Raw genomic sequence first — 25,159 nt, 5'->3', positions numbered from 1 at the left:
TAAATCAAAAACCAATGGCACTTCACATATATATCACAGTTTGCTTGAGCATGCAGAAATAAGCCGGACAAAGAAAAACACCATGTGCGCGTTTTTTTATATATTAAGACCAAGGCTTGCTGATTATATACCGGAAACGGGCATGGGACCCCTTCGAAAGCCCTAGTCCACTTTTTCTCAACTCATGGCTCATGGAATGACAGAGCTGCTATTGGTCAAATATTATCTTTATTTGTTTGACAAAAAAAATAGATGACTTGGAATGTCTCTGTCGAAACAAACACCAAGCCGACAGTTCCATACAGATGACCAAATCAATGATGATTGCCAGTGGGACCTGTTGTACTGACAATCTTTCCCACAATTGGTGTTTCATTTGGTTTTAAGGCTTTTCCTCACATAATATTGCTTTATAGAGCTTCAACCATAAAAAAAAAAGCCTTCATGACACAGGAAAACAACTTATGTGTCTATGAGATTATTGGGTATTTTGTTCTAAGTGCACTCAACTTTTGCTTGTGCAATATAAAAAGGAAGAGAAACATGCTGGGCACTCGTGCATCTCAACAGACGCAGACTTCACACTCTCCATTGCCAGACATATTTTTATCTAATGTGTTCACTCGGCAACACAGTGGACAGATTCAAGATGCCAGTGAGGGAGAAAAGAGACTTTTTATCATCCTCTTATTTTGTACCTCATGGGAACTTGGCTGTGTAGCTCGGTACCGGACTCTTCACGGCAGCTGGCAGGCATCCAGCTGCTCAGAGTGCATAGTGACACACAACCCTCCAGCAAAACAAAGGGTGGAGGTGTCTGTTTTTATACCAATGGCAGCTGGTGTAAAGATGTGACAGTTATTCTGCAGCACTCTCCAGGAAGATGGAAGCTTTTATCATCAACTGTAAACTGCTCTCCTCTCTGAGCCATGATTTTGCCCATTTACTGGTGTTTACAGCACTGGGCTATTTAGAAGATGAACAGGGAAAGCTTGCAGGTTATTTAACTGGATGTTAAAAAAAACACACAAAAAAAACTGGGGTCCTTAAATCTACCACAGTGGGACTCTCAGCTTCTTTAAATACAATATTCCAGTGTGAATGTACTGTATGGGCATGTTTTCACTCCAGTGGTTTCAACATGTGTTCAAATTTCAATCACGTCCTCAATTGCACAAACACTAGCAGCGACAAGACAGAAATGAGTGGTGCCTACCACCGTTCCAGAGGTTCAGTGTTTTGCCCAAGGACACTTTTACCTGTAGTCAGGTAGAGATGGGAATGAGACCACTGACCCCTCAATCAAACGATGACCTGCACTACCACCTGATCCACAACAACTGCTCAAATGTGCCCGAGAGAAAGAAACTGTTTCGATTTTATACGGCACTACAATCTGCAGTGCATGTCAGGTGGTTTCCCTGGCTACACAGAGACACGTTGACCTTTGACATTCAACATGTGGACCAGTAACGCTGTAGAAGGTCTTCACACTTGTTTGGATTGCACCACCAGGCATTCTTTTTCCAGAACCGTTTCCAACAATGAATGAGTACACCACATATTTGAACTCAATGGCTATTGATCAGAGGATCAAAAAAAATATTTTGGTGAATATCAAAACAATCCGTCCAGCTTTGATGTAGCTACATCCAGTTCAGAGTCACTGATCCATCGTGTGCATTGCCGACGTGTGAATGCTGGACAGGTGGCAAGGGCAAACACAGCGAGACATACAGAAGATTTAGGCTTATTAGTTAACCTCATAGAAATGTTTTGAACGGTGTACAAAAAGACACCTCGATGGGGAGAATAAGCAAACCACACAGAAAGGCTGGGCCTGTATTCAAACCCTGAACCTTCTCTCTGACATGAGTACTACCCATCGCTCGACCCTGCAGCCAGATCCAAACAAGTTATTTTAAAACTTTTTTTATACTGACCAAGATTCCAAACAAATTTGTTTCAAGACATTTTGACTTCACTTTTTTGATGAACTCTCTGGAAGAGCAAGAAAGACCACCAGCCTGAAATCAAAAGCCCACTCTGTGCACTCTCTTGCTGACACACCACTGTACGTGAACATGAATGAGTTCTGCTGTCAATATTAGACAAAGGACAGCCATGTCACATTCCTCACTGAGTCTTGCCTTTGTCTCCAACTGTCCACACACCAGTAGGGAAGCAAGCCACCAGTCAGCTTGGCAATCTCAGAGAGGTTGCTCGACGATCCCCCGTAGTTTCCCTATAGAACCAACAGATCTGTGGTCAGTGCAAAAAGCATAGGGGCCGTCCACACCAGGAAACCGGTTAACCTAAACGTGCTGTTTTTGGCCTATCATCCACATGGTGTTCTAGGAGCGCGAAGATGGGTTTGAACACGGGTCCCAGAGTGGGGAATTTTTAAAACACCGGCTCACGAAGACGATCATCTGTGGAAAAAAGAGGCCTGGCATGTCTAATACTAGCCCTGAAGGCTCGTGTTGAGTCACATTCAGAGTGAAGTGTGGACAGAATTCTTTTTGAGAAGGCTGGGGAGAAAAAAAGATAGGTTTTTTTTTCGTCGTGTGGATGTACCCATACACTTCTGGTTCATCAACACAAGCACCTGAATGCTGCATTAATCTACACTTGGATCTTGTTTTATCGACTTCTCCCCCATTCTGAGCAAATCGTCCCGATTATGCTGCAGTGCACAACATCCCAGTTATGCATATGTGATTGTACCCACTTCCCCTAAAGGCTGAGTTCTTTCCAGGCTCCTTTCCGGTCTGTTTATATACTGCTGCCCTCAAGCTCCTGGCCTTATGACAACACCCCTGTTGTTGAATGAACCTTTTTTGATAATAAAACTGTTGATAGGTCCAAAATTGACCATCTTGTTGGAAGCAGATCCCAGCACTCTGAAGATAGTGGAATTCAGCCTTACCGGCTCCCAGTCAGTGGTGTTAAGAACAACTTCTGGGAATCATTATCACTTGAAGCTTCGAGTGGAAACAGAATATTGGCTTCTCTTTCAGTATCAATAGAAGATCAACTTGATTAAGCCAAGGATGATGCAGTTCTGCACCACCATAACCGAGTCTGTCCTACCTTCCTTTTATACCATCTGGTAGCCCGTTGCCACTGCCAGGGACAGGGGTAGGCTGCAGGGTATCATTTTCTCTGCTGAAAGCCTGATTGGCTGCAACCAGATGTCCCTCCTGGACCTGTATGTCTCCAGGACACTGAGCAAGAACGATTGTGACTGGGCCCTGCCAACCCGGTCATAAACTTTTTTTCAAAAATGACCCTCCAGCAAAACACTGAGGTTGATTTTGATCAGACACCCTAAACACAAAAGCATTTCTCTCGTGACTGGAGAGGCCGAGGCCGACACCGAAGCCGCCCTGTGACACTGATACTACTCAGTCTGTTAAATGTGTAGGCTTTATGTCGTGACATATTTTAAATGACTTTGTTTGAACTTTGCACTCATTTGCTCGTTCACTGTTAGCTACATTTTAAATCTATAATATAGAGAAAATTTGTACTTATTCTCAAATATCCTTTATATAGCTTCACTAATTAGCCAGAACATTATGACCACTGAAACGTAGGATGAGTAACACAGATTGTTTTTCCATCTTGATACCTGTGGATTGGATATATTGGGCAGCAAGTACAGATTTTTCTCCTCAAAGATGATATGTTTGAAGCAGAATAAAATGGACAAACACGAGAATTATTGAACATTTGACACTGGCCAAAATATGATGGCTCAATAATTGGGTCACAACATTGTGGAAATTGAGAGTCTCATGGGGGTGCTCTGAACTGCAGTGTCCAGTATCAGACAAAAGTGGTCTGAAGAAAGAAAAGCGGTGAACTGATGCCATGGTCATGGCATGCCAACACTCACTGACGCACTTGTAGAGCTAAGTTTATACCATGTGGTCCGGTTCAACAGACAAGATACTGCAGTTCAAATTACTAGAGATTGTTCATGCTGGTTTTGATAGAAAGGAGTTAAAGTACACAGTTTATCACAATGTGCTGCATCAGATGCTGCAAAAGATGGACTGATGATATTAGAAAGGTTGTCAAAATGTTATGGATGATTGTGTAGATCACTCCTCCAGTGGCATACGTGCGAGTTGCTAATTTGCTGGGGTGGGGAGGGAAGCGTTCCTCACTCTGGTCTCTTGATCAGCTGAGTGATGTTTTATATTGTGAAGGCAGCCTGTATCACGTAGAACAAAATGAATAATAGTATGCAAGGATTTTAGTAAAGAAGGCCTGACAAATGTTTCACACCAAGAGCGAAAATGATGTATTTAACTTAATTTAGGTTGAAGACCTGTTGGAGTTAGAGGTATTTCATTATGGGGCTCTTTGTGTATGGACTACAACTGCTGCATCAGTTGTTTTACGGTTTTAACTTATCTTAGAAACATTTTCCCACAGTGGTACAAATGTCTGTTTCTTCACCAAGTGCTCCCTGCGTAGCGGCATTTTTTTCCCCACTGTGTAGAGATGATGTATTTTTTTTACCCATATTGTGTTTCTAGACTTTTATACCACAATACCAACATACATTTCTTGAACATGAAATTTTACTTGGCAATAGAAGTGATTATTTTTCCAAAGTTCACAGCAAAGTCAGATTCACTTTTACTGAACAGAGCAGTTTGCAATTTTTGAGATACAGTGGAATAACACTGGCTATCTTGTGTATGTCCATTATTATAGCACATTTAATGGTGCTGTCTGTCTTTGGCGGAAACCTCAGAGACAAGACACCTGCGCCCAGGCTGTTGGGCTCTTTCTATTTCATCTTTCTTTTATAACATTTCATCGAGTTCGGGTTTTACAACAAATGTGATTTTCCAAATAGACAGGAGGGAAAGATCATGGGCAGTGTTGGGGTTGGCAAATATTTCTTCCTGGTAAAATCATTATAAATGTTATATTCAGCAGTTTAAAGCCTTAATGCATTTCTAACTTGGCTGGGATGCGATTGCAGTTCTGTGGTGTTTCAAATCTTTATAGTTTGTGCAACTTTGTGAAATTACTTTCTGCAGTTAAGCAAACTAATGATACACATATTGTCAGGTGTTTTGATTTTCACTTCATTGTAAGACTATACACAGTTGTCAGCATGATTTGTCAATATGCCACATGAATAGATGAAGATGTGGAATAACTAGAGAGGGGAAAAAAAGGTTAACACATACGTGCTGAGGCAAACGGTAGCTGTGGGTGAGTATATGCACACAACTGTGAGAAAGAGGTTCGTGGCTTCATTTATGCACAATGTATAAAAATAGACCTCAGTGTGTAACAGCTGTACAGTAAACAAATTTTAAATAAACTCAGTGTTTAATCATTTTATGCCTTCATTAGCTGTGCTGAGGAGGTGGTCCAGGTGTGAAGCAGTGGGGGAAATTTGCCGCAGTAGCTGTGTTTACATGCAAAGACATTTCTATTCTTAACCCACTTATTCAAGTAACCCAGTTTTTTAGTCTTTGCATGTGAAGGACTCACATGCATGCTGTGCTTGTTGATTATGAAAAACACAGCAATAATGGTTACTGGGACAGGTTTGTCATTTCATTTGCATTCATCGTTAACTGACTTGATTTAGGACTTGTTTGTTGAACAGGAGTGATAATCTGTCAAATGAAGCCACTTTTATGTATTTTGTTTTTAGTTGACTGACTATCAATTATTACATTTGTTTAACACAACCTTCTTTTAATGCCACTAATTCTTCTACTTAACTTTGTTTTAGTTGTCAAATGTGCTGCTGCATTATGATGGCGTACATTCAAATGATGTCAGAGGAATTGAAAAGAAAACGACGCAGTCACTTTTTTCATTGCTGTGACGGGCTCAAATTGCCACATACATTTGTTCTGTTTGTCTTTGACTTTGTCACACCAGTACATCTTGTATATTTATGTTTCACATATTTGACAAATATGCCTAAGGTTTGACAGCAGATAGAATAGCTGAATAGTACACTTAGCATCTTGAATTGATGTTGACTTTCCAACACTAATGTCAGATTGCCATTTCAATGAATCATATACCATTTTTGGCCATTTAAATTTTTTATTTATTTATTTTTTACATCAAACCAATGCAGATCAATCTTGATCTGTATTGGTTTGATGTGATTCTGCAGTTGACTTCATATATCTGGTTTGAGTTCAGCAAACACAAGCGAACCAAAGGTGGAATCTATTAAGACAAAAAGAGATCAGGACCGACCTTTGGGTTGTCAGTGTGGCAGTGGATGTCAAAAAACACAGCTCCCTCACCTTTATATTTACAGACCACAGAAAACTGCCTGTCATCAGTTAAATCTTAGAAGACCCCAAACCCACCCTGGATATACTTGCCCTGGACATAAATATCCTAGATGCACTCTGGAAATAGATAAACTCTTTAAAACGATCACAAATAGTGTAAAATACAGCATCTTGTCCTAAGTAGATACTTCTATTAATGCACACACTCCCTCCAGATAAGACTTGATGTGTAATAATTTCCCAATCAATGCCATCTGATTTTAGCTGCTTATTTGTCCGTATAGATTTTTATGCTTTTAGTCATGTTGAACTGCCAGCTGGAGCTGCTTTGCTCTTATTCATCTCTGAAACAATGAGAATGAATTGCTTTTCCATTACATTCTAAATTGAAATGCATAGAACCTACACTCGTTGCTGCTAGTTTTTCATACTGCCTCTTGTTTTGAGACCAAAAGTAATGTTAACTATCGGACTAATGCTCCATCAGACTGTCAGAAGACAACAGCCATAAATGTAGGAATCCACGTGAACTCACACTCTCAGAATGAAGACATTCCTCGTATTGCAATTGAGCGGTCAATCAAAGCTAGTTTTCTATCCATTGGGGATTACCAGCAATTTCATCTCCTCAGAGACATTTACTGGCAGCAGCCATGATCACATACTGTAGTACGAACCAGATGATGGAATGACTATGTGAGCACCCGCCTTGGGTATCCCTCCCTGTACTCTGTCAAAGAGAAAGCCTCCAGTCACTGCTTAGTGGCAGAAGATGCATTACATTGCAGTGACATTCGAAATAGTCCCCAAGGTGCCCCACCATTGCTTTGACTGACAGACCAGCTTGGGAAACTTGTGCTGTCCCATAATTCACCAGATGCTCTGTGCTCGCTGTGGTCTCGCGGAGTCCCGCTCATTGTTACGTCCCTCGATGCGCAGAGCTGTGTCACTGTCGCTGCTGTACTTTTTTTCATTAATGCCCTCCTGTTCTATTTGAAGTGGGACTTGCAAAAAAAATCCCTACAATCACAGCTCTTGAAGTAATTCATGTTCCTACATTCTGTCATCAACAGCAGAATCCCAATATCACAAATTATTCCTTTGAGTCTTACAAGGCAATACAATTAAGCTCAACGATGATTCCAATAACACTGTTTACCTGCTCGGAAAAAGGATTTCATAATTCTCATTTGGGCAAGATTCAAATGTACAGGATTCTTTCAATAAAATCATCCTTGCTAATGCAAAAACCTATTTCAGAAGGGAGTTGCCACTCGCATGAACCGAAACTCATCACAGATCAACGATGAGTCACGTTACCTTGTAGCAGCAGGAGGAGTATAATGACAAAATGAAACAATGAGTGCACCAATACTCATTATAAGCAAGTTTTATTAAATCGTTGTTATAACTTGTATCACTTTTAATCATGTAAGGCAGATGGTGCTCTGCAGGGGCATCACAGCAGCGGTCTTTGTAAGTCTGAGCTCAGGCTTTTTTTCCATTTATTTTCATGTGTATAGTCATCAAATAGCAGAGCTGTGCAAGAAAACCACGGTTGTGTGTAATTGTTCATAATACGTAAACTGGAATCGCAGACACTGTCACAAAGTGTTGGAAATTAGTAATGTGCAAGCAAATTATAGACATGATGATTCAAAAAGATGAACCTTTAAAATTATTTTAGTTTATGAGTCCGTTCCACCTGTCAAACTGTCTGTTTGTACAAGTTTGGTTTTCAAAGTTTGGGACACACCTGTGCTGGGTACTGCAGAGAGACAGAAAAATCAACAGGAAAACTCCAGTGATGCCTACTCCCAGTAACATGTTTCTGAGAGGAGGCAAAACATGTTTTAGAAAATAAATAAGTGGAGGGTAAATGCTGCTAAATAATGCTTGAGAAATGATTGATTGACTATATATGCACCAAATGTGTACATTTGTAGATTATTGTTCATATAAAAAAGATAGATTTTAGGCTATACCCATCCATACAAAAATCGAACATAAGCATACAGTAGGATCTATGGAGATGCTGTTGTGTTGATTTATGCAGTTATGTTTAACTATTGAGTGTAACTTCACATAATAGGATTTCAATCTAAACTGTATTACATATAATGATTGTTAAATTATGCTTCTATTTTCAGGAGTGATTATATTTGACAATTCATTGGTTGCTTTTTTGGGAGATCCTGTGTGTCTAACATATATTGAATATGTATATTAAGCTTCAATTCTTCCTTCTTGGGTTGATTCTACCAAAGAATAAATGTACATGTGTTCAGTGGGCACAGTTATAGAGCCAGCCTTCAACTGTACAACAAAACATTCATGCTGATCTGCTTAGCCACACTGCCCCCCCAAACCCCCTAATGAGCAAGGGCAAAAGAGCTCTTGGGCTTAGCCTCCCCCTCTTACCCTAACTTAACAAGATGTCCCTGTACTCGCTTCCACACACACACACACACACACTTGCACAATTGCGCTCACAGACACACACACACACACACACACTCACGCTCCCAAACCCCAAACCACTAACCCTCAGACCAATCTGTCTGTGGCACTAAAGTATTATTAGACTTACACACTCTCAAAGGGGAAACAGTGAGTGCTGAGAGCTGGAAGATGAGATATGCTACAGGGGCTACTAGTTCCATTAAAATAGCATTCACTGGGGCCTTTGTTATCATCGGCCCCAACGCTTTCAGGATGTAGCTGGGTTTGCTGATCCATGACCATCTCATCCATCTTTCAGGATTTGAAGGAAGCTGGTGTGAAATTGACACCAATGAGTGTGGTCCAGATCCATGCCAAAATCAGGGCAAGTGTGTGGACGGGGTCAACAGTTACAGGTAAAAAAAAAGAAATGCAAACCACGACCAGTTGTCTCCAGAGATTAGGAAAGGTCAAGATTGTGAGTGAGGAACTTTAAAATTGCATTTTTCCAGCTAATTATACTGAGCTAAGCTTAGTTGCAACCTCATGCCATATTTTAAAAGGATGTCGTCGAGCCTATTTTCAATTAATCTAAATTCTTTACAGCTTCTAAACAATCCACCTAATTGTTCACTCAAATGTATTATTCATGAAGGCTTGGGGTCACTTTAGTTAAACAGTGTAAATCCAGGGATATGCTACTGGTCAAGCAGTCAGCCTTGATATGATGTGTGATTAATGTCAGTAAATTTCTATGGATTATTTTCCTTCTGCATGTTCCTGAAGGAAAACCATCTGAGACAAAACATCAATATTAATAATATTTTTTTTTCCAGCTGTGATTGTAAAATGGGATTTTCTGGCCTTCACTGTGAGGAAGACATCAATGAGTGTGCCTCTAGCCCTTGCATCAACACCGGCATTTGTCAGGACCTTGTGAACAGGTTGGCATGAATATAATTTCTTTGACTTTCACTGTTGCATTTAAAACACATTTTTTAAAAATCAAACATAAAGTAAAGGCCAGGCAGAATGAAGTTCCAGTTTGTTTTGAAAGGGGCATGAACAGCTCCTTTCTCCCAAGAAAGCATAGGAGGTTGTGTTGTTCTGCTTCAAAAGTGCTCCGGTTTATATAACAAGCCGGTCTTCATCCTTGACACACATAAGCTGCTATTCTAAAGACAGAGAGCGAATTCAGCAGGAACGCATCATGTATCTAGATTGGGCTTTACTCCACTGGTGCTTTTCTCTGCTGTGCTTAATGGGAGCCCCGGGGCTTCCAGGCTTAGTCGGACAGATGGGTAGAAAAGTCCCAGGGCCAATTTGAGTCCTAAATGGTTTGTCTCCAGTTTGTCTCCCGTCATGATTTCATTCCCATGTGACCCAGCCCGGCTCAGAGCACTCCCCTGCTTGCACAGTCCAGGGAGTTCACATCAGGTGTGTTTTAACCTCTCTGCCTACCACACGCCTTTACCTACATCCCCCTGACCCTACGAGCCTAGCAAGTCCACCTGTGCTGCACTGATGAATCAGACTCTATAGCCCACTCACTGAGCCGTCACCGTCTGTGTGTGTTTACACAGACGTTTTCTTAAGGTACCGTAGGCTTGACCCAATGAAGGTGTATCGAAGAGATCAGTTCTGTCTCTTACTATTAGCTGCCTTTTTAAACTCAGTGCAGCAGTGATGTGCCACTTGATAATAAATACCATTTAGCACATTTTAAAAGATTTAATATGGCTTAACGGGTTTACCAGTAAATGATGCTTTAGTTCAGCCTGTTGCTTTGCACCTTTCAAACGTAATAACCGTCTCCTGAGGAGTGTGGTCAGGTGATATTAGACCCTTCGTCAACTGTAGAGAGGGATTTGAATTGAGTAAACCACATCATTGGACAGATTAGACTCTTCCCTTCAGTAATAAATCATCAAACATAATTTGAATTTAGTTGCTCACTGGGAGACTTGATTGCTGTTGTGCGTATAGTTAATTTTACTATGAAGAGCTGCCGGTCAGTCGAAGAAATCTGCACCGCAGTTTGTCTCAGGGGGTTCAGACAACGCACACATACTGTTTTTAATTGGTTCTGCAAGACTGTTGTGTATTTCTTACTGGGGATTAAAAGAAAATGTAAAAAAAAATGTTCAAAGTTGAAATGGGAAGTAACTATGGGAGTGTATTATTACTATCTGACACGTTGGTCTTCACAGGATCTTCTCTGTTTCCAGATCATTAAGCGTTATCACATCTTCCTTAGGTTCCACTGCGTTTGCCCTCCTGGTTATTTTGGAACGCGATGTGACCTGGATGTGAATGAGTGTGAAGTTTCACCTTGCCAACACGAGGGCATCTGTATCAACACGCCCGGGGGCTTCGAGTGTGTCTGTCGTCCTGGATACTCAGGTAGCTCTTTTGCCCTTAAGTGACATGAAGATCAATATGAGAGTCTAAAAAGCTTATCATGACTGCAGCGGCTGCACGCTATTGAGGCAACTCTGACACAGGTTTGGCTTAGTGTTTAAAAAAAAAAAAGAAATGCTTCAGAATGCCTCCTTTTAATTAGCCCACCCGCCTCTGTGAGATACAGTGCCTGCTTTTCAGTAAAGCTAAGAAGATATAAATTCATATCACCTATTTTATCTGATGAAAGCCTCTATCTGTAAGTTGCCTTTATTTCATTTCATCAGTCTCTTCAGCCTGAAAATGCTATTGTTAGTTTACTTCAATTCATTTGTCATATTTTCCACCAAGACAGATATTGAACTGTGTGTGTGTGTGTGTGTGTGTGTGTGTGTGTGTGTGTGTGTGTGTGTGTGTGTGTGTGTGTGTGTGTGTGTGTGTGTGTGTGTGTGTGTGTGTGTGTGTGTGTGTGTGTGTGTGTGTGTGTGTGTGTGTGTGTGTGTGTGTGTGTGTGTGTGTGTGTGTGTGTGTGTGTGTGTGTGTCAGCATGTGAGTGAGTATGTGTGTGTGTGTGTGAGCACCATCCAAAGCCGATTCCTGTCAGGTACCGGGATGATTAATTTCATTTGTCTTCCACACTGTATCATCAATTTATCCTTCCCCATTTGAGCGAGGGGGGAAATCTCTGAGGTATTGCTACTCTGGAGAGCAGAACCTGACACGTATGGCCCAATTCCCACAGAAGCAGCTTTTATTATTAGGCCTACGCACAGTATAGTACAAGTCATTACTTTTTCTGTTGCTCTAAGCTCATCTGAGGAAACAGGGTTCCCCAAGAGAGGAAGTGGCCAGAGGATAGAGTTTGGATTGGCTCAAACCAACGAGAACTCATACAAAATATTTGCTCTAGTAACTAGTATGTGTAACACCATTGCAACTTTCGCTCTCACACACACACACACACACACACACGAGAACGTTGCACGCTGGCACACGGGTCCACGCTGCTTCTGGAGCTGTCCTGTTTGTGCTTTTTACACCTTGGAAGGTAATGTCTTCATCAGAAGGTAATTCATCACAGGGTTTTTACAGTCTTATTAGATTTGATTGAAATGCTACTCCATTTCACTGCATCACCTCTCCTATCTCATCTGTATCACTCAAATCACTGTAACACATTGTGTCACTTGGCGGCATTAACACATTATTGGCTTCAGCCATCAGTGGAGCCCAGGGGCGTATATTTGTATATCTCAAGCCAAAAATTCACTTTGACTGCAACAGTTGATGCCTCTTACTAATAAATCTGCCTGCTGCTGTATCTGCACTCTTGATTGAGCTATAATGACACTTTGTTCCCACCTGCATCGCTCCCAATATCGAATTTTATTGTTCTGTCATTAGAGTAAATATGGTGCCTACACGTCTTTGTATGGAAAGTTTTGCGAAAGTCTAAAGTCTAAAGGTCTAAAGTGCCTGTCATTTTGGAAGCGGATGGAAATTTAGGAACACATTGGAGCTTTGAGGAATAATTGAAAAGAAGTTGGAAAATAGTTTACCCCACATTTTTGACAGCTTTCTTTACCTTTCTAAAAGTCTGTATGACCCACTTAGATTTTAAACTTTAACATTAAAATCAGGTTTTTGGTTGTTGGGTTTTTTTTTGTGTGTGTTTTTTTATCTGATAGTCTTACTCATGTCTTATTGACTCAGCCAATGAGATGTTTCAGCTGTTTCTCTCAACTTCAGTCATCACTGAAACCAAATTACTTGTAAATTGGTTTCTCTGGCATGCATTTGGCACCCCATGCGTCAACAGAAACAGAAAGCAGTTGCAGCAGCTGCCAGGATCATAGCACTCAGATCATTATTTAGATTTAAAGGCTGTGCGATTTTACATCACGTGTTGTCCAACTGTACATGGGTGCTGTATTTTCCGCTGAGGTCAGAAGTCATTACATGACATGATTAATCTGCATTCATGTCCATATAAATCACAGAGTGTTGGTCACCTTCTGTTTCCTCTTCTTCACCCATCATTAGCAGGCGCACTCCCCTGAGTGATAGTACAGTGCAATCAGCACAATGCTGCCGTTTCCCCAGTCAGCACATTGTTGGATGAAGATGTTCTGGCCTTTGCAATGCCGTTTGCTCTAAAAGCTTCAGTAAGTTCAATTTGCTGTGTGAACTTGTTACCACAACAAATGATTGAGCCAAACACTATTGTTATTTTGGTCTCATCCATTGAGCCGCTGCAGGGATGTGTGGCTTTAAAAAGTGTTGTGTCCATGTCCATCGTGGTGGAGTAGCTTTTACACCTGAACACCATTGAATCTATTACTTGCATCGATTCTAAATCGGTTGAAATCTAAGGACCTGCTGCTGTGAGAGAGCCACTATGTGTGCTTTATATTCAAAAACAGACTATCTGTCCTTGTCACTTGTCCTCGTCAGTCTATAATCTTCACTTTAAATTTTTAATGAACTTTTACATTGTCGTGTAATTTCCTTTTCTCAAGCACTTTATGTCATCAGTCATATCAGTCACGACTCAGATTGTAAAGCTAAGCAAATGTGAATAAATGCTGTACTCGTCTATATTCACGTTTAGCTTTATTGCAGTTTTAGCTGAAGCGCACAATTGAAGCCTTTGACAAAACATATACAATCTAATTTCTTTATAGTTATTGGAAACAGTCAAAGAAAATCCAACAGGATTTTCTATGCAGTATGTGTATAATTACCTAATCGTCTGCAAATCTGCTTTGTTTTGTATTAATTCAGATATTTATATGACACTTTATTCATCCACCAATTCATTAACTTTCTATTCTATTTTGAGGTAAGCAGGACTCTGAATCAATAAATATACATCACATTTTTTTTGAAAACTATTATCTGATTAATTTTAAAAACATAGTTAAACACAATTTTCCAGTGTGCACTTACTAATGTAACCAGCAGGTTTGACATTGTAGATGAATGGACTTTAGATAATTGAAAAGACCTTATAGCAGTTTTGGGTTTTTTTTTTTTGGGGGGGGGGGGTTGGTTTGTTTATCAAGTCAGCTTGCATTAATTGCAAATTCAATTGTTCTGTTGGGTGAGTTTTAACAAGTAGGACACTCTTTAGTGTAAGCCAAAACAAAGATTTGTTTGTCTTCTGAGCAAGCATGAAAAGCTTTTTTTTTTTTTTTTTGCTATTTCAGTCCCACAAGTTATTTGCTTGTTTAAACAAACAGAGATGGGCAATTATTTTCTTGCAATGGCCCACTTGAAAAAAATCAGACTACAGTGAGCCTAACCATACGTTTTACCACATCTCGCTCTATAGACATATTAAAAACTATGGTTTTGATAAGCAACTATTTCTGTTCTGTATAAGCTAAAGTCTTTGTTCATGGTGATTAAAATGAATGTATTATGTACAATTATTTTCATTGTTTCCTAATTTCTCATGTATCACTCTTGCTGGTCAGGGATAGCTACAATTAATGATAGGAGGGGATAAACGTGAACTCAGTCTGAAAAGTGTTTTTTAGTCTTCGTGTGTGTGTGTGTGTGTGTGTGTGTGTGTGTGTGTGTGTGTGTGTGTGTGTGTGTGTGTGTGTGTGTGTGTGTGTGTGTGTGTGTGTGTGTGTGTGTGTGTGTGTGTGTGTGTGTGTGTGTGTGTGTGTGTGTGTGTGTGTGTGAGCGTGTGAATATTAAATTTCACCTTGTACAGCATGATTTTTTTGATACTAAACAAAGCATATTGGAGGGGAAAGCATTGTCTTTTCATTCAGTATTGAGATATGATGATAGATTTTGTGTACAATACAGAGAGTTTATCATAAAACACGGCAGGTAAAATGTAAAGTCCTGCTCATCTTGTCTTTGTGTTTGTTTACATCAGCTCACAAATCAAAAGCTAGCCAAATAACTAATGATGAGTCAGCCTTTTTTTTTTTTTTTTACTTTCTGTTCCTGGAAGTCATGATATATTTGAAGGAGGTAATATATTTTGGATTAATATTAAAAAATAAATCTTAAAAATATGCGATTGCGTAATTGGCTCTCAAACTATTTGTTTAAGTTTATCACCAATGCATCAGATGCATCTTTACATTGGACTACCATGAACATCATCAATATGTTTTCTTTTTTTCTTGCGTTACTTGTGTTCTCATTTGTTGACAGGAGAGAGACTAATTTTGACGGTTTGTGTTATCTGGTGATTCCTTCACAGCTTGAACTCTCTCCTCCCCTTCATTTCTTCTGTGATCTCTTTGCTATTTTTGTGAGTAAATAATGAATATTGTCAACACTCTGACTCGAGCCGACTTAATCAGTGAATACTCAGACTTGATTTGAAATCTGCCTGATTGACAGAGATGATACAAGTTGCTTTGAGGATAAGGGATGGCTTCCCAGTGAGTCAGCACATTGGACACAGCACAATTTTTGTTTGAGATTGTGCTATTATAGACGTGTTATTGTAGCTGCAGCTGTAAGGATATACAGTGCTTTTACAGCATGTGCAATACTTCCATTAGTTCAGTGTTGCACTTCACTGGGTGCTCTCAGGGCCAAGTATTGCTACAGAAAAAGAACACGTTTTCACACTTGGCTTTCTTGTGGCACAAGGCCAAGCAAAAAGCTTTGGATTTACTTTTCTTCAGCTTTTAAGTTGCCAAACTTTAAGTTGTGCCTCCATTTCAACATGACAGACACAAAAGGTGTTTGTGCTTGTGTGATAGTTACAGAAGTCAAAAATGATGGGCCTGTACAAACATATTATCCACATCAATGTCTCAATGAATAATTTGTGATATTGTCCTGTTACCACTGTCCTGGTAGTGTTAAATAACTGTTTTTTGTTGTTTGATTCTATTATCTTCAAAGTTGTGATTTCTGTCATTATGTAAAGGGAAAACTGCTGTTTTAAAGCACATCGTTTATTGTAACTATTGTTAATATACCATGTAATAGTATAATTGTTTATATTTCAGTAATTCACTCAAGAAATCAAGGGAACATTACCTTTGAGTTCATCCTCAAATTTGGCACTGAATATTTCAATTAATTGAAGAAAAATTATTATTAATTACTCTTGATTGTAAATTTCAGTCATTGCCTAGGACTAATTTCAATGCCTAATTTTTTTTCAGGCAGATATAAGCCCGTACATTCAGTTTTTGATTTGCATATATACCCTACTGACATTTGCTTTCAGCATATAATCAAACTATTACTGCTCCTACAATTTGTATTCAGCTTCTAAACTTTCATAACGTACAATTTACATATTTAAAGACATAGCTGAGCTTTAAAACTTCAAAAAAGAAATCATATCTCTGCTATATTCTGTGGCCCAGTTGCTATTTTTGTTGACGCTTGACACCTAAAATTAAAGTTTGTGTTGACAAGAAACGTAAGTTATAAATGAAGCCTCTGTGCGTCATAACAGATGAAAGGTCAAAGTGAATCATGAAATGCAATTTAGTCATTTAGAATCATGTATTCCTTTGCAAATCTGTTTTATTGCACATAAAATAGCAGTGTGATAATCTATGACCAAGAGGTAAGTTTGTATGAAAAGACAAAACTACTGAAGGCAGAAATCCTTTAATGCAATCCATATAGAACACCCATGTTTACCATTCCTGTAGACCTGTGATCATTTGATATCAAACGTTACGAAAGAGACCAAAGAGAAAAAACATGTCATGCTGGCTCGACTTCTTTTTCTGGACTCACTCTGGTTGAAAGAAAGCTTTTTGCGATTTAGGACTCGACTGATCTACTCCACATTTAGCTAAATGTAACATAAGTTTGTTTACTGCACCAAATGACAATTAGCCAAAACACAGATGAACATGTCACAACAGTTACCAACACATTTTGTTATTCATTACTGTCATACCTGTAAACAAAACACAGGTATCAGAAGTCCATTGATACAGAAGTGTTAGTGTTGTGTTGATGTTTTCCTTAAGAAGCAGGAGATTGTTTTATTGCTTCTTTTCTTTTCCAATGACAGCTCAAAATTGTTCTAGAAACCTCCCTTGATTGAGGTACAACACAGTTACTGATCTTCTTTCGCACTGATCTCCAATTTTTTTTTGAACATGAAGCCCTCCACAAAAGCTTGAATTAGTGTTGCAGATCGTCTTTGGGTTTTCAAAACATGACAGTGAAGTCGAATGGTGCCGGCCACACCCACTCCTACCAACATACAAACCTGGAGCAATCAACATATAAGAAACTTTTTTTTCCTGTTTTCCTCTTGGAATTGAAATATCTCTTAGCAAAGTTTTTATTCATTTAACAACATGTTTGACAACCTCAGGGCCTACAAACTCTCCAGCTCACCCAGGGGCTCATCCTCCCAGACCCAAAGATGTGTGGAATCACATAATAATATGATTTAGGTGTGATCCCCAAATATTGTTTTTTGTTTTTATTTTTCAGTTTTTAGGCCAAGTCTACCCAATTCATAAAAACAGAACATCTCTCTTGATCTTTCAGGATTTCAGTTAAGCAAAATGAATGATAATATTTAGTGCAACGGCTTTGAAATGAATCATTTGTTTTTTATTATCAGGGATTATGCATAGTTTACATACAGCATTCAGAAACCAAGTATAAGATGATAAATCAGTGTTTCTCTAAAGCAACCAAATAAATAAATTTTAAACAGCAAAAAGAAACAAACCAAAATAAATAAATAATACATGACAAGTGAGTAACCCAATCATTCAAAAGTTAATAACCTATTGAATATTCTGAATGCAAACCAGCTGTTCCAACTTTAGAAGAGAGGATTTGGAATATCTTGCTGAGGCACAACACAAATACTTCCCTCTGCTGCTCATGCCACAAATGCACCATTTAAAAAGAAAAAGAACATACTTCTCAATGGTGTAAGATCTATTGCCTGGAAACATCATAGTATTAAATAAATAATATGACACCAATTTGCTTTCTTTTTGTGCATAGTTTATATACTCGTGTCATATATGGTCAGTGGATGTAAATAAATATTGTAGCTCATTATAGACAACAAAGGAAGAAATTATGAATGAAGCTTTTGGTTTATGGAGTTTGATATAAACATTCACACATTATCATTTTATTGCCTCAGAGGAGCTTGTGAGTGTGGTTACTGTCAGAGTGTGTTATAGACTGAAAGACCACATTCCTGTTGTTTATTTTCATAATGCAGGAAACTTAGCTTTGGTAGTTTACACCCTCTTGGTCGAACGAAGCACAAAATGTCAACTGCATTGACCGGCCCAAAACATGTACAGTAACGCCTGAGCAGTGCACAGAGTGATGTTTCAGCATTATCAAAATTTGGCTTTAAAAAGGTCCTCATTGTTGTTTTGTTTACAAGGTTGGCGGAGGATAGAGAATAAAATTGAGCTCAGACTTGACAGAAGAATCAATGCACCTCTCCAAATGTAGAGTCAATTGTGCGTATCCCTGACTGCCCTGCAGCTACCCACCTCTCTGTTGTGTTTCAGGTGCTCGTTTGGTGGACAGTTTCATTTCTGAAGAGCAGCATTAGTTTTGTTTTTCTTTTCATATTAAGTAGTTAATATCTAATTTTTTTTTTCTTCTCAAAATCATCTTCTTGTCCGCAGGACTGCACTGCGAAGTTAACATTGATGAGTGTGCTTCAAATCCATGCCAAAATAATGGAAGATGTATTGACGCTCCTAATCGATACCACTGCTTGTGTCCCACTGGTTTCGTCGGGCTCCACTGCGAGACCAACATTGATGAATGCGTGTCGGCACCTTGTCTTCACGGGACGTAAGGATTTTTCTCTGTCATTTAAGTTAGAAACACAGTAAATGGTACAGCGATGGCATGGAATTATTTTTAATTACACTGTCTTAATGGCGCTGTGAGAGAAGACATACTGACGTGTCACGTGTAAAGGACTAATGTGATGCACTTACAGGTTTTCTCAGCGGTGCCAAAATTATAGTCATTAATTCAGCGAAAGGTGAATTACTCATTCAGAAAACCTCTCTTTCTCTCTGGGACTATTCTGCATAAACAACCCCCTGTGAAAATACATGTCTTCTCATTCGTTTCAGCAGTATCATTTTGATGAATCAATCTTGACACTGTCTGTTGTTGCTTTCTCAGCTGTGAGGATGGAATATTTTCATACAGCTGCCTTTGTGAACATGGATGGACCGGCAGCAGATGTGAAATAAACATCGATGTAAGTTGAGCCAAATTTATTAAAAAACACACAAATAAAATAGGTGGTTTAACAAAAAAGTCTGAAGGATTATGTATCTGTCTGTGGCCTTTTGTACCATTAACTCTATTGACTTTCCTACAAGATAAGACAGTTGAACTCGCAGGATCATGTAGGCATTGTGCAAATACCTGATTAAAAGAAATCGCTTAGTCTAATGCCAAATTGATTCAAACTGCAGCTTTTACACTGGACTCCAGAGATAATACATTAAGTTGCTTACAAGGCTTCTCTGTCAGCACTTGTCTGAAGCCATGTTTTTTTATTTTTCAGGGCAGCATATACATTCCACAGTGAAACTTGTATGTTTAATTGTTTCAAAAAATAAATATGTTCATGGCTTTATCATTTACAGGATTGCGCTTCTAATCCTTGTTTGAATGGAGGCTCGTGTGTGGATCTGATTGACAAATACGCATGCTTCTGTCAGGACGGCTACACAGGAAAAATGTGTGAGAACGATGTAGATGTATGCAAGGACACCAGCTTTAATGTCTCATTGTGTTTCAACGGAGCGACCTGCCTTGATGGTGAGGGATCAAACTTTACATGCAGGTGAGCTTGTCTTTTCATTATTATGACAAAATGAGATTGAAACATTGTCGTTGGATGGGATCACCCTGAAGTAAATGGAGCAACACGTCCTGTTGAATTGTCACGTGTTGCACACAACTCCTATCAAACCCAACATGGCCACACGGTAACTCACCATTTACCCCACACCACCAGTCAACGATAATTGACAGCTTCACAATGATAACACGACATGACGGGCCTGGCAAGCTCCCTGTGATTGTTTACATGAGGCTGGACTAAAAGACATATTTGACAGTGTGTCTAAGCTGGAGTCGTTAGCATGTCGTGCTAACCGGCTCGAAACATCCATCATCTTTTATATCTCTTTATGCAACTGAAGGTCTCAGGAGGCTGGAGCGCATTCCAGCTTGCTCTGAGTAAAGGCAGAGTTCACCCTGCACATATCACAGAAACAATCAACCTCAAATGCATGTTTCTTGAACCGTGGGAGCGCTAAATAAGCGCTAAAAAGTTTCCATATGTACATATATCATCTGCACGAGAAACTTTTAAAACAACAGTGGTAGCCTAATGGTGATAGAAGCGGTCTTGGAATCGGCAGTACAGTTCGACGGTCCTTGAGCAGCTCTTAGGTTTTCTATGAATAAGATGGTTAAGAAGTTATTTCCCAGTGCCTCATTTAAATCTCAGACAAAACTCTAACTGAAAGCTGAAAACCTTCACTGTAAATTCAGGCTTTTTTCCACATGACTTCTCAGTGGAATCATGTGAGAGATGTCAGCCTATGGGCGGATGCCACAGTGGGCAGCAACAATATGCGTCTCTCCCAGATGAAAGTTGCCAAATATCCCTCCATAAATCCAACTGTCTCCCCCCAAAAAATATATATATAGGAGTTGTTGTTTTTTTTTATAAAGAATACCTAATTTTAACTTGTGATCACTGGCTTTATGGTGCTGACCAACCGTGCCAGCCTCATGCTGGTTGATTGCACAAGCGTACAAATGCAAACAAAATGCAGGATCTGTGTCGGCTTTAAAATGGGTTCAATACATCAAATTACGTATAAGAAAAAAAAAGTAATGATAGAGATGTTTTATTTCTTAGAGCCACAAAGTGATAAATAAGTCACTTATATGATCGTGGCAGTATGGTGATACACTGGGGGTGATGTGGAGTAGGGGGTGAATTGGACCGGGTAACAATGATTTGATTAATGACTGAAAACCCTAACTGTACTACACAACTAGCAGTAACATAAATACTGAGCATAACTGGTGAAGCCACTGATGATGTCCTTTAATAATATATTTGGGATAAAAATGCACATAAAAGTGTGTTACAATTGACAGTTTCCTAATTAAATATTTTTAAATATTGTAATCAGTGCCGAATCGTGCAGTTTAGAAATGAATCCTCTATAAGTTCACCCCCAATGTAAGTGTATAGCAGTGTGCATGTCATTAAACAGTGAAACGCTATTGAGAATGACGCTGACTAAACATCAGGTTGCTGCATCACTGGTGATCTGGTAGTATTAGATTAAAATTTAATATTTCAAACTACTGATTATCGCCATTGTCGGTACATAATTTTGCTCATTAAAAATACATCTTACCTGACAAAAAAGGTGCTGCAGTACATCTGTGCACTCATACTGTATACCAGCAGTCCTCCACGATGATCGCAAGTGAATCATTACTTTTTAATTGCTGGCGTGCTAGCCCCTGAGTGATGAAGTGTATCTGAATACAAGGTGTATGTAGCAAGAGTGTGCCGAGTTGACACAGCAGCTCCCCGGATGCCTTGCAGTTAATTACGTTGTCTAACCTTGTGCTGATGTGCTCCTATATGCTCCGTGTCATGATTTATGTGACGATGATTACCACAACTCCAAATAGGTTGCAGCTCTTTGCAGTGTTATATATTGACGTACTGAACTGCCTGCATCTCCAGCACTGCATTTTTCACAACGCTGCCTTCATTTAAAGCCTGTTTGTGTGCGTACGGCAAAGAGGGCAATATATGTTGTGCATTCACAAATAAATGTGCACTCGAGCGCACAAGTATTACATACACACAGAATGTCCTCCTGTGTCCTGCTGAACTGCAGGATAAATGTGCATCGCATGCAGTTTCTGCAAACACAGAATCATATTGCTGGATATACATTTAATTTTATATGAAATTACAATTTTGGAATCGTATTTATTCTAAGGCGTTACGATGCTTGTATTTACGGATTTAAGTTTATGAATGGATTAGGAGTGGTCATGGTTTAATAGCTTAAAATGACACATTATTTAGATTTCTGATGGAATTACCAAAAAGAAAAACTCTTAATAATTGAGTCAGTGTCTGATTGAGACTTCGTACTTCGAGTGGAGCTTAATTATATTTACAGCTGTGTGCGCTCTTCTTTTTCTAGGAGTATGCATAGTTTTAAATATGAAAAAATATTAGGATAAAAAAAAATAATCACAATATTCTCGGTTTATTCAAATAATTCCTGTTAAACTTTGTGCATAAAATAGTGTGTTTGTCTGTCAGTATCTGTGCGTGTGTGCAGTCGTTCTCCTTGTCTGCCGTTATTGAGTGAAAACCAGAGACCCAGATTTACTGATTCACTGTGAAACGTTATCACACCGTTTTAATTTCTGTAGTAAACGGGTATTATCTCACACATTCTACCTCTGATCTTAGACTGTGGCTTCACTTCAAAGAGTCAAGCGTATTGTGTGCATCCACATATTTTGTGTTCCACTTGAATGAAGAGAGCACGGTCTGGCTAGTACACTGAATAATGGCCTAAAGCATAAAATATAAACTCAGCCATGCGGTAGTCTTTACTAAAGTACCTCTGCTACGCGTGAAATCCAGACTGTTGTTTTATCTGCATGTTATGTGTAAAGTGGTACAAGTGGAACACATCGATTGTGTCGAGGAAATCGTCCAGTCAATCCTGTATTTTCTCTGTGATGGTGGTCACCCAAGAGGGCATGCATGAAACCCTTGCTCACTGTCTTGTTGTTGAAGCGATTCATGATTTAATGGACGGTGCCTTTCAGACATGAGGTTTCCTCTGAAGTCAAATTCCCTGTAAAGGAATGTAAGCCCCCAAAACACACCAACATTTCAGTAGCATTTCTCTGAAGCTGAATATTCAGATTATTTTCATAATCATCAGTATTTTTTACTGTTGGTGTCAGTGTGTTTGGTGGGTTTGAAATGCAGAGTGTTTGGGGGGGATTCGTCCAGGTCAGCAGACGGAGGCTGATTGGGTTATAATCAGAATATCTATCCATCTGAGAAATGCCAGCTCCTCACAAATATTAAAACCATGCATAGTATTACATATGCAGACTTCAATTGTCCCTCTCTTTGGAATAAATTAAGCGTATCCTGTGTAAATCACCCACTCAAACAATCAATCCGTCCCTCTATGTGTTGTATGGAATGTTGAGTTGTTTACTCAGACATTATGAAATCTGTAAAGTGACAGCTAATTTAAACTTATGCTTCTTTTTTTTTCTATTTATTGTGCATGAACTAAATTAACAGCAATGAAGTTTGCACAAAGAGGGTCGTCTTGATATTATGTGATTGCACATGAACAAACAAGGCCTTTAGTTTGAGTGCAGCACTTGTGTTGACACAGGCCTACTGGCCATATAGGAATCTATTTATTCCCATTAAAATTCTCTTTTTTCCCCCCTCTTTGGTTAATGCATCTGTTAAGGCTACAGGTTATTACTATGATGAGTGGAATTACATTTCATTATTGTTCCATTGTAATGTCCAGGCTCTCTGCATAGGCAGATTATGAGACAATAGGCCCCGGGACACCACTGGTGAGGGCTGGTACATTAGACTCGCAGTCATCAGCACAAAATTCACCTCAGCAGGATTTCCTGCACACCTACACAAAATCACCCATTGTAGGACTTCCAGGGCTCCGTTATCAACATGAATGACAAAGTCTATTCAGCTCGATGCTCGTCCTGCTGCAACTGGGATTCAAACCCAGATCCCCCGCTCAAGGTCAAGTCTTAATCTGACGCACAACCAGGAGGTAAACTGTATGTACCAGACAGAAACTACCAGGCAAACATGCACCCTAATGCGCAGTGAGGAGTGACAGAGAGGGAGGCCAGGAGGTTTCAGATACCAAACAGATTGTTACAAAGATTAGAAATCACAGCACAGTATTTCCTACACTTTTTGAGCATCACTTCTTACCTGACAAATAATGGCAAAGAAGATAAAAGCAATATTTTTTTTTTTTGGTTTAGAAGACCTTCATGAGAGAAATGTAAAAATAATAGTGTGATAAAAAAAATGTCTTGGTAATTAATCAAAAGATAATTACAGCATTTTCATGCTTTTTTTTTGTTTGTTATCAATAACATTTTATCTGATTAATTAAACTCCCAATTTGTTTTATTGCCTGATTTTAAACCGTCTGTTTAGAAATAAAAATAAGTAATTAGATTTGTCTGTCGATAGAAGCAAAGTTTGAAATAGGAAAATAAAAATGGTTGCAGTTTTTGATATGAAATAGCAAAAAGAAGCATTTCTCCGAAACGATGTGTCAAACCGGCAAGAAGGAAGTGACAGCACGGTGAGACAGCCTCCCTGTTTTTAAAGTATGATGTGTTTTCTTAGCTGTCCACCAGGTTTCATGGGGGATTTCTGTGAAGTGGATGTTAACGAATGTTGCTCAGCTCCATGCCACAACGGGGCTGTTTGCCAAGATCTTATTAATAGCTACGTCTGCCACTGCAGGTCAGGTGAGTCACCCAGGTATCCTGTGAGTTTCTTGGTTTACCTGAAATAAGGTAACTGTAGCATTTCCCCCCCCCCCTTATAATCCATCTGTGTGATCTGTTTGAGACAATCTTTGTAGTTTAGATGTCGAGACATTTTATCAAGTCAACAAGGAAGCTTCATTCTTCTCTTTAGCCCCAGACGTGGTGGAGTAGTTTACTATATGCAAACCATCTCAATACTCATAGTGCAACCGTAGTGGATTGAAAGGAACCATATAAAGCACCACTAAGGGTTACAATAATGCCTACATAGTTGCTGTTCCTCAAAGCCATTGAAAAGTCATCTGGTTTTCTCAGGGGAAAATGTCGTAGTCATACAGTACCGAAAAAGACAGTGATAAAAAGACGCTACTGCCTCGGCTCATTAAAATGTATGTGGCATCTTGGTCTTTAGT

The 25,159-nt window shown here is 39.3% G+C and overlaps 1 protein-coding gene across 1 annotated transcript in view; it reads left to right on the top strand.

Moving 5' to 3' along the window:
- Positions 1 to 25,159, top strand: part of eys (eyes shut homolog) — a gene marked incomplete at both ends in the record, with an annotated part of 166,040 nt that overhangs the window by 63,914 nt on the left and 76,967 nt on the right. The window contains 7 exons of the mRNA XM_080507410.1: positions 9,058 to 9,154; positions 9,575 to 9,682; positions 10,996 to 11,141; positions 18,767 to 18,938; positions 19,281 to 19,359; positions 19,754 to 19,953; positions 24,601 to 24,725. Of these exons, the coding sequence (XP_080363536.1) occupies positions 9,058 to 9,154; positions 9,575 to 9,682; positions 10,996 to 11,141; positions 18,767 to 18,938; positions 19,281 to 19,359; positions 19,754 to 19,953; positions 24,601 to 24,725 (927 nt within the window). The remainder of the gene's footprint in view (positions 1 to 9,057; positions 9,155 to 9,574; positions 9,683 to 10,995; positions 11,142 to 18,766; positions 18,939 to 19,280; positions 19,360 to 19,753; positions 19,954 to 24,600; positions 24,726 to 25,159) is intronic.

This window comes from Blennius ocellaris (assembly GCF_963422515.1).
Source record: "Blennius ocellaris genome assembly, chromosome: 13".
Lineage (NCBI taxonomy): Eukaryota > Metazoa > Chordata > Actinopteri > Blenniiformes > Blenniidae > Blennius > Blennius ocellaris.
Note: the sequence above shows the minus strand (reverse complement) of the source record. Positions and strands in the feature narration are given on the sequence as shown.